At 39.2% G+C, this 15,236-nt stretch overlaps 1 protein-coding gene across 6 annotated transcripts in view; it reads right to left on the reverse strand.

Moving 5' to 3' along the window:
* The window catches only part of LVRN (laeverin), a 40,775-nt gene that overhangs the window by 13,196 nt on the left and 12,343 nt on the right, over positions 1-15,236 (reverse strand). For 3 of the 6 annotated variants that reach the window (XR_012578232.1, XM_005488446.3, XM_074533236.1), the window contains exons 6-16: positions 14,456-14,569; positions 11,827-11,967; positions 11,450-11,515; positions 11,251-11,316; positions 10,038-10,207; positions 8,573-8,649; positions 6,639-6,778; positions 4,511-4,566; positions 3,105-3,258; positions 2,125-2,219; positions 1,367-1,474 (exon numbers count right to left, since the gene is read on the reverse strand). Coding sequence is in view for 5 of the 6 variants with exons in the window: in XM_005488446.3 (XP_005488503.1) it covers positions 1,367-1,474; positions 2,125-2,219; positions 3,105-3,258; positions 4,511-4,566; positions 6,639-6,778; positions 8,573-8,649; positions 10,038-10,207; positions 11,251-11,316; positions 11,450-11,515; positions 11,827-11,967; positions 14,456-14,569 (1,187 nt within the window). In the remaining variant the exon portion in view is untranslated. Of the gene's footprint in view, positions 1-715; positions 1,475-2,124; positions 2,220-3,104; positions 3,259-4,510; positions 4,567-6,638; positions 6,779-8,572; positions 8,650-10,037; positions 10,208-11,250; positions 11,317-11,449; positions 11,516-11,826; positions 11,968-14,455; positions 14,570-15,236 lie in introns of those variants that run through there. The other 3 variants (XM_074533239.1, XM_074533238.1, XM_074533235.1) reach the window with 3 other exon arrangements.

The raw sequence follows: 15,236 nt of genomic DNA on the forward strand, positions 1-15,236 counted from the left end.
GTCAAAAGTGTATTGTGCCTGTTTCCTCTCCTACTCAGCATATGTGAAGTCTCATTAACTGCAAGAGAAAAGTGATCTGTCACTTGAAACCTAAGAAGTGTCCTGTCTTCTATGGGGTTTTCTCCTTAAAACACGATCATTTTTTTAATGATGATGTTTAACTTAACCAAATTCAGAGTTTCATTTTTTCCACACATAAAGCCCAGTAAAATCCATTTGAACTTTTCTCAGTGTCAAGAAGGACAGCACAATTAGTCTTCTTAATCAAATTCCAAACCCAATCAGCTAATGTATTTCGCAGACTTTTCAGCTATTCAGGTCAAACAAGGTATGTAGTATTCCATCACCTCAAATGTTATTAGTAGGGAAAGATGACTGTTTTGAAAATAGACTGACAATTCAGCATAGCATTGTTGCTTTTAGTGTGGAATTGCAATAATATTCTCTTTAGAATGGAACAAAATTTATGGAGGCTATTTAAACTTTTCAGTCTAACTGCAAAACTCAGTTTGGCTTTTATAAGGATGGTCACTATGAAACTATTTTAGAAAACTCAAGTATAATGGTACAAGTTCAGTTTACTTAGCCAACTACATGTATCAACATATATCAAATAAAACTGAAATGTTTATCACAACTACGACAATTAAAAAGAAACTTTAAATACTCACTCACCAGTGCCAACACTATTTGACTATTGCATAGAAAAACATCAAAAGAAAGAGGGAGGAAAAGAGAATAAGAATTTCAATACATTGTAAATTCTTTTTAATGATGCAATGGTTGAATACAGAAAGTCTCTTCCTGAGAGTCCATCCTCACAGACCAGACCCCTAACCCCTGGGCTCCAGCACCAGCATGGGGACTGACAGCTATTCCCAAGACCTCTTCATATGAGCACAGAACATGCAAGGCACTTTGATGGCTCTCCAGGGCAGATGTTTGCTGTATCATGCAAACATCACTTCACTCAGGATTGTTAAGAGAAGCTTAAAAGCTGAGTTGGTGTATGTGACAACTCCAAGGCTGTACTGCTGTAAAGGGACTGGGCCACATGGGATATTAGCAATCCTAGGAGGTTCACCTGTTACATGGCTAACCAGCTTTTGGTCTTCGTGGCAAAATCTGCATCCTCCAGCCTGTTAAGTCTATGTAAAAAGCAGCAATTATGAAATCGTCATAAAGCTGGGATTTGGGGAGGAGGGAGACTTTGGGTAGACATAATTGTCTTAAATTCTGCCGTTGTGTCAATAAATGAGAGCAGTGTACAGAGGCATTTCTCATTCTGCCTCCCCCTTGTAACAGCCTTTTAACTTTCCACCTCCCTTAGACAGGCACATCTCTAAGAGCAGATCACCATTCTTACTTGTACTCAGGATTGTCCCTCCACTTAGCATACAGTTCAGACGACAGGTCCAAACAGTCTTGGAGGCCCAGCCAGCACGCTGTTGCCAAGAGTTTTTCCAAATACACTCTTGAAGGGAAGTTAAAACAGTAAGAATAAAAGATATGCATACCACATTTGGCATACTTGCCCTGTGCCTGACCACCACAGTTTCAGAACACAATGCCATTAACCCACAAGAACTTCTACTAGGAACAATTGAGTTTTAATAAAATAACTAAACAAACAATAATGGTCCCCAGAGTTAATATTAGTGGATATATAGTGAGGCAACCAATGTATTCAATTTTTGTAAGTTTTTTGTGTGGTTTATATCCCCCTTGGAAGTGATCCAAATCACTCTGATGTTTAAGCCTGTGGCTGCAGTGGCCTTGCAAAATAAAATATTTTGAAGAGTTAGTAATTGACCCAAGAATCAGATCTTAAGTTCATTGCTGTCAGTTTTTCTTCAACTAGCAGCAGCCTGCTGAGCCTGTTCTCTGACAAACGAGAACTACCGCTAAAATTAAATGATCCTTAAAATTAATGATCCTTAAACTATCACCCTTTATGTTCCTGTCAAAGGTGTCACACTTACAGAGCAGTAAAATAACAATTCAGTTACGTTCACATTAGTTAGAGAATTATTCCTGTATCTTGTATTTAAATTTACTTGAGCAAACTGCAATGTATCAGATCCAATCACACCAGAAAAAACTCTTAAGAAAAGAGGAACTTACTGAGCAAAATAGTCATCTTCCAAAGCATCAGCATTTTGACGAATAAAACCTGCATAATAATGGTATATTGGCAACATTCTCTTTAAAAGGTATTTCTTTTAAAAGAAGGGAAAGAAAAATTACTTTCATTTAGACACAAGTGTTTATTTTCCTTATTTACTCAGTTTATCCTAAAAGTTTATGGCTATTAATGTCTTGAAAACACAGAGCATTAAATTAAATATTAACTGGGTCTAAAATACAATATACCTGTACTTCAAACTGACACACTACCGTTTCACATCACTAGGACCTTTGAACTTATAATGAAAGACAACAAATTCTCAGAGAAACAGGAAAAAGCCCTTCTCAATAGAAAATACTTTGTTCTTCTCACTCATTTTAACATACCTTTACTTTTTAGAATTTAACTAATACTGTGGGGCTGTACTTTAAACATAAGTGGATTCTTGAAACAGTAGTCAAGGAAATAAATGTGACAGTAGTATCTCAGGTAAGTCAAATGTGGGAGAGAGTAAGTCCAATTAGTATCTAAACACTATTCCTTCTTTCACTCCATGAAGGTGAATGGAAAGCAGTACAAAGCACAGAGCACAAATACACTATATGCCTTTTATACATAGCAGTGTTAGTCCTTTCACTTGCTACTGACAGACAGTTGTTTTCCAAATTCACTGTTTCAAACAATCAAGGATGAAGCTTAATGTCAGGAATGTGAATGCATTGCTGCTTTTCATTAAGGATCAGATAAGACTTAATGAGACTTATATGTATAATTATGACTAATATCACTAATATGTATAATTAAGTACCTCCCCCTTTTTAATAAAACCCCAAATGTTGATAAAGTCATGGAACAGCAATTACAAGCTCTCTGAATCATAGCCACCACTACATCCTTGAGAATTTAAAAAGCATTCATTTTAGACTAATGTATTTGTATGGTCTAATATCTTTGGTAACTAACAAAATGGTCATACCTTTAAAAGTGGATATACTGCATGGTTCTTCAGTGTACTTTCCAAATTCTCAGGTATAAGGTTTAACAATACCACATTCCATATGAAGAGTTCATCCTCTCTGGCAAGGTATTTCGTTAGCTCAAGTGCTGTTTCAATTGGAACATATCCAAATCTATGTAAAAAAAACCCAAAACAAAATAAAAACACCCACACATTTTAGCACGCTTATTCACATTAACCACCTACCACATGTATATGTTTATTTATGGAGCAGACAATAAAACATCAGAATACTGTGGGAAAAGTAACCTAGAAAAGGCACTGGAAAAAGTAAAAGAAATATAAATGGATGGTGATTTTAGGAGCTGAACTCGCAAACCATCTATGAAGGAACACTGTGCTGCTGTCAAAGGAACAGGCCAATCTTGGCAGTAAGCATGGCAGCATGCGCACTCTGTGTCTGCAGGATGTGGTACAAACACATTGACAGCAGGGCAGTCTGTCCCACTGGATCAGAATTAAGTACTGTCTTACTTATAATACAACATTATTTTTATTGTGAAATAACTTATTTTCATTACATGTTCTTTTGTGGAATACTGTAAAAGTCAAACCATTTAATTCACAGGCACACTATTTCTGGAATTACGCATGGAATTCATTTTTTCACAAAAAAAATCCAATTCAAGCCCCCCCCCCCAGGAAAAAAGTATTTTTGGTGTACTTGTATAGTAGCACAGTTCTGTATTTCACAGTTACATTTCTTGTTAGTTCCTAGTTTTGAGATATCTTCTGGAAAAGGACATTCTTATGGGAGGAGAAATGGGAATTTTTACTTCATCCTGTCAGAGGAACTTCCACAGGCCCTGAAGCAGGGCTGGTGCTTTGGCCACCTCATCCCTGAGGTCCCTCATCGCAGGGACACCTTCATCATCGGTGTCGGATGCTTTTGGCACACCTCTGGCTCATGTGAGGCACAGACACACTTGATGCTTCTCAGCTCCCTACAACATTGCTGACCTCCTTAGCACCACAGACCTGAACAACCCAGTCATGACTCAGAAAGAGAAATTAAAAAGGTTTTGAGTGACGCAGTACAGAACAGTTGAGACAGTATGGAATAAATGAAGGAAGATTCAGAATCTTCATTTGGAGTACTTTTTCTGTTAAATATAGGTTAATTCCCAAAGAATCATAGCAGTGCAACTACGTAAAATCATTTCCTTGGAGCTGGAACAAAAGAAATTTTGAAGTAAATCACTCAGCACTGACAAAAGAAGGGATTAAGTAACTCCCAACCATTTTGTCAAAGCAGTTATACTTAGGAGGCACACATGGATAGGGATGAAGGAAGCAGAACTAGAAATCTTGAGTGCAGTCATATTTTTTAATCAATTTCTGTAACATATTGGAAACATACTTACTCTCTCAATGCAAAAACATCATCTATCAGCTGGAACCTGCTGACAGCGGGAATAGCCTGTGGAAAGCATTGGTGTTGTGTTAGTTGATTTCAACATGTCATGAAGAGTTTACAAAAAGCTTTACAATGTTTCAGAACATCCCTAACAGGTTTTTTATATCAAAACAGCCTACAAAACATTGAGAAATGGATCTTGAATTTTAAACTGAAATTATTTATGTGCTTTAAGAGATATGTGCTGTACACAGAGCTACATAATATATATTACGTTGTATATAAACATATAACTACGGGCCGTTAAGCAGAGAATTTAAAGACTCCTCTTACTTGCATGCTGTAATTGAAATTAAAACATGGAAATGCCACATTTCTTCAAAATATCCTAGCTACACAATTTTGGTACATTTTTCCCTTTTGAGGTTTAAATACAGTGGTGCAGAGCAGCGTGTCTATCACTGCTGTGAAATAAATGACCCAAGCACAGCCGTGGCTGTTTCTCTGCTTACACGCGTGCATCTCATGCTCTCGTGGCAGGACTGCTATCCTCCTCGTCCCCTCCCTGTTCCACGCCCCTGCAGTTCACTGCTTGGGCAAGCATTCCCTGTGACAGCTGGGAGCATTAAGCAGGGCAGAGATGCTGAAAGCAGACACAAGTCAGGTGTCCTGGGCAGGAATGCGGGGCTGGGTGGAAGCTGCGTGTTCTCGTTCCACCTCTCGATACCAAGAAACGTTAAAAGTAGCATGACCACGAGGAACAGACAGTTTTGCACAACTGTCACCAAGAACACTTCCCACCAGGAAGCATTACCACAAGGAACAGACAGTTTGACCGTGGTACCACCCAAGGCACTTCACACAGTTGTGGTTAATAAGGCAGAGAATGCACCCTGATTTTGTACATGACTGGGGATTGTGAGAATTTGGCACAAAAATTTTAGGCACAGAAAGATGTGTCTGTCCTCCTCACCCTTCCCAGAAGGGATGCCTTATGGTAAGACGCATCCTTGGCCATTGCTGAATGTTTTCACTCAAGAAATTAGGCTTGTGATTGCAGTCCTACTGTTAGTGCTATCCTGCACTTGTCACGGTCAATCCAAAATAACTCCTTTGTTGTCTTTAATAGCCCATGCTACTTGTGAACCTGTCTTGTTTGAATGTGACCAAACCTATACTTCATAGACTATTCCTGCCCCTCCTGTCTGGCCCAGAGTTACATTTTTGCAACCCTGTATGGTGCCAAAAAATGGCCCAAGCCAGCACACACCCAACATCTTGATGATGTATGTCTGCCCTGAAAGAAAGAAGCCTAGAAGAAATGGAGCCACTGTGCTGAAGGAAGGTTTCATATGCTCTGATCAGCCTTGTGTCCAGACTCTCTAGAGAAAGATTGTACCGATTACTATTAGGTCAAAAGGTTAAATTTTCTCACTTTTGTTAGCAAAACAAATGAGCTGACACTACTATTGCAACCTCTGCCTCACTGTAGGATTAGGCAACACTGAGACCATGCAACCCCAAATAATGTCACATTTGTTCTGGACCACTTTCACCTTCAGCTCAGGCTATGGTAAGTCAAAGGTGGGATGCAATCTATTCTAAGTCACTGTCTACAGAGGACTGAAAGAGCTCAAATAGAATTGATTGGAACTTCTAGGAAAATTATCCACAAAAATCTAAAACCAAAAAATCCAAACAAACAAATCCACAAAACCCCAACCAATCCACAAAAAAAAGGCAGGTTGGTTTTTTTTTTTTTTTTAATTCTGCAGGCAGAAATGGTTTGACAAAACATGGAAATAAACTTTCTCACAATTCTCCTTTTTCATAATTACTTTGTACTTACTAAGGCTGAAATCCCACATTCATACTGAAAGCTCCTTGAGAGAGATTTAAAGAGAGCAGAAGAACCATAGGCTAGTAACACAAATTTGAAGACAAAATGTCATGTAAAGTTATCTGAAACTGTTCAGGCCTGTCTTTTTCCACTACAAAAAGCCAGTGACTAGTGGTGCAATGGTGGGTTTCTCATTATTCCAGATTTTCATCAATGTGATTCCAGGTAAAATCTGCATGAAAAAATATACAGACAGAGTCTGCTCATAAGCTTGAGAAAACAAACATGATCTTACCTTTGGATCATTTTCAAGCAAGCGTGCTAATCTCTTCAAGTTTAATTGGTCATAGTTCACTCTGTAGTATCCACTTAAATTTACATTTAGCAAGATCCAGTCATAGTCTGACTCTGATACTTGCATTTCGGGAAACATTTCTGTAAAGTGACATTAGAATGTATCATTTTGTTTTCTATGCACTGCTTCTTTTGAATTTACAAACAATGGACTTCCTGCTCCTCTGAGGTATGAGACAAGTTTGAGGCTGGGCTCAAAGAGAACCCCCCAAAAGCTCAGTGCACTTGAGATCTCGGCTCTGCCCAGCAGGATGACCTCAACAAGCCAATGATTCCTCAGGTACTGAGCACCTTGGGATTCTAAGGAGGAGGCTGAAGACCCACTTGGCTCCAGCCCTTTAGCTGAAAGGCAGCTGTGAGAGTTGAGGAAGTTTACTCAACAGCAAACTCTCAGGATGAGGAGCAATATCCTCCCAGCCTGTTGCGGGGCACAGATCCACAGCACACCTGCTGCTCCAGCTCCAAAGCACAGTGCTCAGCACCTCACAGAAGAACTGACCACCCATCTCCATTTATTCAGATAAATGCAGATCAAGGGGGAAAAAACCCCCCAAACCTATTAAGTTTAACCAAGAGACAAGTAATCAAAAATGCTTATTTTAAAGAAGATAGTTCCATAGTCCTTTTGAGCTACATCACTCACTAACAAATTCCTCCTGCATTCCATCTCACTACTCATGTGTTCTTGCCTGGTTGACTGCTCCTGAGAGCCTGCTGTGCTTTGAAGGAGCCAGTGCAGCCCTAGGGCTCTAAGCTGCCTCATCAAAGAGTATTCTGTTTTCACAGAACCCACACGCTGTGAGGACAGTAAGTCCATACTCGTGAGTAGTCTACACCCGCCAGAGCCCTACTCTGAGCACTCCAGTGTTCAGACAGAGCAAGTACTGCAAGATTCATCCTGTGTTCAGAGGAATATACGTGCATTTGCCTGTCTGTATACAGTCGAATTAATGGTCACTCAAGCTATCTTACTGCCTAAAAAAAAGAGGAAGTAACTTTTAACTCCTGCCAGCAGAGGGTGGAGAGCCGCAATGCACATAGCATGTTGAAGATTTGCTCTCAAGCATCCCACTGCATTAGTCTCTGCATCTTATTTTGACTCATCTAAAACCTGATGCATGCCTGACTTGCCAAAGCAAGATGATTACCCCATTCTAATGATTATACTTCTTCCTTCTCAAAAAAAGAAAAAAGCTATTGGAAAGCACTTAGTTCAGAAAGAACTGAATTTTTTATTCCATGACACCCATAAAATCACTTTCTATTGTAAGAATTTAAGACTTTAAAAATCCTATTATGTTGATAATTTTAAATTTAATTTGCATAAACAAATTAAATGCTGTTGAAAACATTAATTTTCCTGTTGTTACAGGTATTAATGTGCAATAATATTTGGGTCACTTCCCACAGCCAGTGTTAATTTTTTCAGTCTTCTATCTACTACTCGAGCTGATAATTTTCTGATATTTCACAGCTGAGATCCTGTCTATATTCAAAACCTGTCATTAACACCAATGAGAACTGTTGGGGGAAGAATATTACAGAAGCATGAGGACCTAAAAGTTTGGATTTGTGTAAAATAATATAAAATCATAATTTCTGTAGAAATTTCTACTCCTAAAATAAGTTGTACCATCTTATTAAAAACTCAAGCTTGCACTGAAGTTTGATATAACAGAGAAAAGAACATTATATTGACCTAATGGAAAATCTACTGCTTTTTTTTGGCACAAAATCATTGCTATGGATAAACAGAGACATTTCTGTATTAAAGTTTTATGTCCTATTTAATTCAAATATATACTTTTTCAAAAAAGACTTTCAAGTGTTCTCATCAGTTTGGTTTTAGAATGTGCAAACAAATACATTACTTACTGCTGCTTTTATCTAGCCAGGTTAAGGGTTGTGATGATCCATTTCTCATCCAAGAAATAGGAATAATCCAGGTGTTACTTGACAAATAAAAGGATATTATTAAAATTCTTATATTTAAAAATCCCTCTTAGCTGATGCTAAACTACAGTGCAGATTAGTTCCATCCTACAAGAATATCCATCTACCTTCTGTCCTCTCTGATGCATGCAACCTCATCAGATAATGGCACTTCTGCTGGATCAGCATTTATCTTCTCCAAAAGGCAGCTTTAGCATGGCTTTTAAAAGGCACTCATATCAAGAATATTGTTCAGTGCTAGGTATTTCAATACCATTGTTTTTCTGTTCTGTCTTTCCTTCTCCAGGCAGCAATTTTATTCTCCTCACTTTTTACACTTCATCCTATTTCTGGAGACCTTAAATCTACTTTTCAGAAGCACATCTACCAAAAAAAGGCTCCAGGAAAGCAATACAACTATCTTTCCAACAAGTGTCATTTCTTTTCTGAGGAAATGTAAAACTCCCTTCTGGTAAAAGAGATGAAAGCTTCAAATGCCTGGAAAATTCTGTAATATGGGTCCTGGGCTTTCTTACATTTGCACAGTAATTTGTGCTTGCTAACTGTACAGGACTTCACACTTGTGACTTAGAATTCCTGATCTGAGCTAACCAAGAACATTGAATGGATTAATGCTTTACAGTTCCTGGAGATCGGGAGCAAAGGAAACCCTTTGGCTCTTGTCAAAATTCCTTTTGTCCGTTTGTGTTACCAGCCATAATTTCCAAGGAAAAACTGCTTTGGATTTTGCTCTTTACACTTTTTCATCATATGACAATTCATCTCATATCCATGCACCCCCAAACTCATAAAAACTGCTTCTTCATAAATGCTCAAACCCTAGCCAGCAGTTTCCAAAGTGTGTGACGAAAGACAGCTACCTGTATCATCATTTTCAGACATCTAGTAAGTTTTCAAAAGCCCCAGACACTTAGCAATGCTCACTGACAAGAACTTAAAACTCTTGTTTGGGCATCAGCACTTTCTGAGAAAGGGGTCATTTATTTAAGTATTTAAATGCAGCCCTTCTATCCTTGTCAGGCAGAAGAGACTGGGAATGTGTGCACTGGAAGGAAGCTCAGTGTGGTGCATCCAGGTCCCCACACCTGAGGGATGAGGAAAGGAGAAAATGCCAGGCAAAAATCCTGCCTGCAACACGCTCAGCACCTGCGTCTGATTTGGAAAAGTCACTGTCCCAGAGGAAAGCAACTTTTGTGGAAAAACAAGCAAGATCTGCAGAACTATTGCAAACTCCAGCAAAATCTCAAACAGATTTTGCTTGACTGCTCATCACAAGAAAAAAACATAAATTAAAAAATCAGATGATCAAAACATATTGTTGTAACTGAAGCATTTCCTGTCAAAAAACAGGGTGTAAACATACAATAAAAACACAAGCTAAACATACTTGTAAGAATCAGTACTCTTTCTATTGTTTTTATTAAAAAATTGTTCCTGTCTGATTGTTCCTGAAGTTAGATTTAACGTTAAAACTGGAAACCCATTCTGGCATGTCCAGGAATCCATTATTTGCTTTACAGGTGCTGGCAACTGAACTTCATCCTGTGCATCTACGACCTGAAAGTGAAAGAGAAATTAGAAATGGTTATGATGAGCAGGTACTTACTGATACTGCTTCAGTGAAACTCTGGGAGTGCTCCTAACGTATAGAAAATAATGCTTAGCAGCTTGCTGGTCTTTGGCTCATGCAAAAAGTCAATGTAACAAATTCCAAGGAATCTTTTTGACATCCTAATAAAGACATAATACAGGCATAAGCCATTTTCAGGAATTATGAAATACTGAGATGACATTTTTCATTCTACAACCTGCTGCTAACCTTTTCCTTTTTAGTGTTAATATACTTACACATCTCTATGGCTATGACAGACTTGACTAGTTAATTTCATTCAAATAGAACTGATGCAACACAAATATTTTTAAGTGTCATAATAAACTGAACTAGTAAAGACAAATTGAGAGAGACATTAAGCTGGAGCCCAAACCAGTGTGAATTGGCACAGTCTTCACTAACTTAAAATGTATCTGAATTGCGCATCTGAAATTCTAGCACTTCCACTCTAAAGACAGAATCTGAAACACAAGAAGCCTTCTTCAGAGGACCAGGAAGGTGGATTTTTAAAAAAAGAACCTAACATTAGCATATGTTTTCTTAGTCAGATCTCTGCCAAAACCATTGAAGGGTGAAATGCTGAGCTACTGCCCTGAGTAGAGACTCTGCTGGATCTGTGACATCCCAGCATCTTTGATCATCAAGCCTAAGGCATCACACACTCTGATCTAGCAAAACCTATGCTCCAGAGAAATTTCATATAGGCTTATGTAATTACCATGGAAGCCAAAACTTTGCCTGGTCCAGATTTCCTATCTCATCTCTCTGCTCCTTGTACTCAGTCCCACTGATCTCAGGTGCAGCAGAACAGCCAAATAAACACTTGGGAAGATGCCAGCTGAGGAACTGGCAAAGCAAATCTTATGCAGGAGAAAGACTGCACTACAGACAGCCACATTCCAATGCAGTCTTCTACAAACAGTTTATGCCTTTAATTTGTACTGGGCCAAACAGAAGGAAAAGAATACTAGAGACATAAAATGAGTACCATCTGTATGTGGGTCCACAGATCATCTTGATTAGCATTTGAGAAGGAAAATTCTTTCAGATAGGACTGGGAGGAAACAAAGAGAAGCATCAGAATCCATGGAGATTCAGTGAAAACCATTAACAAGGCAAGCAATTCGTACAACTGGAATTTTCAAACTTATAAATCAAGACCAAGAAGGTTGTTTTTTCAAACTTACAGTAAGTGCTCTGATGAACAGCTTTTCAGTCAGGAAACCAGAAAGCATCCAGGTTATAGAAGCCCCCTAGAGTACAAAAAAAAAAAAAAAAAAAAGGAAAAAATGAACTATTATTGAAATTACTGCTGCAATATTTTTTCAAATATTCCAGAGATGCTAGTTGGTCTACACCCACACTTCATATTTCACAGAGATTAAAGATGTTTTCACCTCCTCCTTCATAGCCTAGTAGATTTGCAACACCCAATAAATTTGTGTGTGCAGCAGAAACACGTTTTGAATGACAAAGTAGTATTGTTCAACACTTCCTCCCAAACCTACCTTATACCATTAGCTTAGAATCTGCAAGAAATAGGAAAAAAATTCTCTTTTTTTACCTTGCTGTATGTGATGTTGTCAAAAAGAGACATTAAAGAAAATGATCCTTTGATCTTGTCTTCACTCTCTGACAGTGATCGAGCTATTTCACTGTCTTCCCTTAAGACAGGTTGTACAACATGAGCATAAAAGATTTTATCCTGCAAGAAGAAGACAATTCTTGTCATGTGAGATGAACAGAAGATATTAATTTTCTGGAGAGAATGAGGAGTATGGAATTAGCACTATTATGAATAATTTCTCTATAAGCAAGATCCCCAACTCCCTAGCTTTCTACTGAAGAACAAGGGACCATATACCTGATCCTGAAATTTCCTACATCAGTGACCAGTGAAAATATTACATCTTCAAAGTACTGTGGGCTTGGGCCTGACAGTCATTAACAGTGTAATCCTCAGGCAAAAATAAGTCAACCGTATTAAACAACAAATTAACAAATACTGAAAACTGAAAGCCTGTATTTCATTTATTTCTGCTATGAATACGGTAGCATTTTCCTCCTAATTTCCCTGTTTCTTCTGCTGCAACCCTGAGCAATAACCTAAAACCTAAGCTACTGGAGGTGCCAGGGTTTAGCTGCGTGGCATTGCTGCTGTCACCCCGCGAGAAACAGGGAAGGAAAGTGGCTCCTGAGAAAATGTCTCCTGAGTAATTGTCACCTACCATGGTCAACAGCTGAGGGAAGGGCCTGAAGCATCTCTCCTGTAAGAGCAGGCTAAGAGAGCTGGGACTGCTCCCCTGGCTAGAGAGGGCTCAGAGGGATCTCTGCAGTGTTGTGTGTATGTATGTGTGTGTGTGCCTGAGGGGAAGCTGAGCGGGGACGGAGCCAGCCCAGTGACAGGACCAGAGGCAGTGGGCACACACTGAAACACAGCCGGTTCTCTCTGAGCACCAGGAGCAGCTTTCCCACTGTGGAGGTGACTGAGCATTTCCACAGGTTGCCCCGAGAGGTTGTGGAACCTCCATCTCTGGAGCAAAAGCTGTCTCGGCACAGCCTTGGGCAGTTGGATCTTCTGTGGCCCTGCTTGTGCAGGGAGGCTGGACAAGATGACCCGCACATGTGCCTGCTAACCTCAGCCATTGTCTGGCTCTGTGAACATTTATGACCCACAAAACTGCAAGATCTGTGTTCTTACACCTGTGTGATTAATTCTGCACTCCCAAGGCACATTATCTACCCGCAATGTATCAAACAGAATTATTGCCCAGTATTAAAATTTACTTTATGGACACAAATGACAACTGCTGATTTTCAGAAAGGCAAGCTTCTAAATTAAATGTCTAAATTTTAAAAAAGTCAAGTATTTATTTCCAATTTACAATTCGGAGACCTTAACACTTTTCACCGGTATTAAGACACTGTATTGGAGAGAATAAAGTGAGCTGTTGTTGAAGTTCAAAGGAGAAGGTTGGCATATCACATGACCTAGAACTACTCCTGATAGAAATTGTTTGGCATGTCTTTATGAGTTTCCAATCAAACATATAATTAAGAGCTTCGGTGAATGCAAAAAGGAAATTGACAAATTGTTGCCCGGCTTGCAAAGGTTGCAGGAATGAAGAGATAGACGAGAATCTTGACTTCATGATCAGAAGGCTGGATTTATTAATTTATGATATATGTTACATTATGACTATGCTAATAGGAATAGAGAGAAAAGTTCAGAAGCTGCTAAGCTAAGAATAGAAAAGGAATGAATCAACAAAGGAGCTCTCCCTGATTCTGTCCGTGAGAGAGCTCAGTCTTTGATTGGCCCGTAATTGTACACATGCAACATCGGCCAATCACAGGTGCACCTGTTGCATTCCACAGCAGCAGATAACCATTGTTTACATTCTCTTTCTGGGGCCTCAGCTTCCCAGAAGGGGGAAAAATCCTAAAGAAAAGATTTTTCACAAAAGATGTCTGTGACAACAAACGGTGTTTCAATTTAGCCACATAAAAAGCACCCTGGAGAAACTGCCCAGACTCAAGGCCCTCCCTTCCTTCAGAAGCTGATGGCGCCATGTGCAGACATTTAAGATTGCAGGGCAAGTGCACCTCATGCATCTCATGGCTGCAATTAGCAGTCCCTATCCATCTGTCTCTCAGTTTAACAATGGACAGAGTCTTCTAACGTGCTATGGGATGATTTATGCTTATTCCCATTTGCGCAGAACAGGAAGGAATTCTACCCTGCTGTTGGATTAGCTATTGAATTTGTCTTATCTACAACCAGATATCCAGGGACCCAGTGGGGTAAGCAGACTCAAAATGACCCAGCCTAATTTGTGCCTCGTAAAGATAGTGGAGGACTGGGATAATTAGAAAGAGCCTGGCAGGTGAGGAGGAAAACCATCAGCTACAACAGGACCCAGGAGAGAAATCTGGGTTTGCTGCATGACAGATCTAGGGCCAAACAGCCACGCAGAATCCCAGCTGTCCACCTGTCCTCTGCACCAGCCACAGAGGGCTGGATATGATCCCAGTGCCCCCTCAGATGGAGACCTACAGGGGAAGAATCGGGACTGACTGATCTTTCCCCCAGGAGTGACATTTATAATAGCACTGTTTGATTAGCTCCCATCTCCTGCCCCTTCCTTCCCTTTGTGCACGATGGAACCTGGCTAGTGAGCGTTGGCACTTACCAGTGAAAGCTTGGGCTCAACAAAGGTGGCTCCCAGGTACTCAAAGTAAGATGCCAGGCCCTCGTTAAGCCACAGGTCATTCCACCAGTTCATGGTAACCAGATTTCCAAACCACTTAAATTGAAAGAAAAAAAAATATCAAAATCTTCTTGGAGTGCTGTTTTCACTTTTTTTGCAGGTTAAACAGCTTTTGCAGGTTAAACACAGATAAACAGGCTGAAGTAACTTTATTTAATGTCTGTGTGTGAATTGAATAAAATGCTGAATGTTCTTTCAAGTAGTGAAAATTCAGTAGAAAAAGGCATATTTTAGAAAAATCAGAAGTTCAGGGCAGTAATTTTTAAATTGCTTCATCTACAATTTCCTACCATAAGGGTCCACCTCAGTGCATTATGTCATTCTGATAGAAAATTTAATTTTAAAGACTTCTCAATATAAATAAAATTTCTAAAATATCATACCAGGCTATGAGTAAAAGTAGGACATCAATCAAGCAATTACAAAATCATATTTCCATGCTCTTAGCAAAGAGAAATTGTCAAAGGAATATCACACAAAACTGGGGAAATAACCATTTCCAAAACCAGCAAATCCCTCTCATGGCAAGTACAAATCTTCCAAAACAGCTGCTGTGTTCTCATATCTGGCATTTAATATTTAACAAAAAACCTATCATTTCTGGATTTATATTTTATTTGCTAATTCTTAAAAACCAGAACTACAAGTTTATTGTAAAACAGATTGTAGTTAACCACTGACATTTATTTAATTGGCCTCCAGT

The sequence above is a fragment of the Zonotrichia albicollis genome, chromosome Z (genome assembly GCF_047830755.1).
Source record: "Zonotrichia albicollis isolate bZonAlb1 chromosome Z, bZonAlb1.hap1, whole genome shotgun sequence".
Lineage (NCBI taxonomy): Eukaryota > Metazoa > Chordata > Aves > Passeriformes > Passerellidae > Zonotrichia > Zonotrichia albicollis.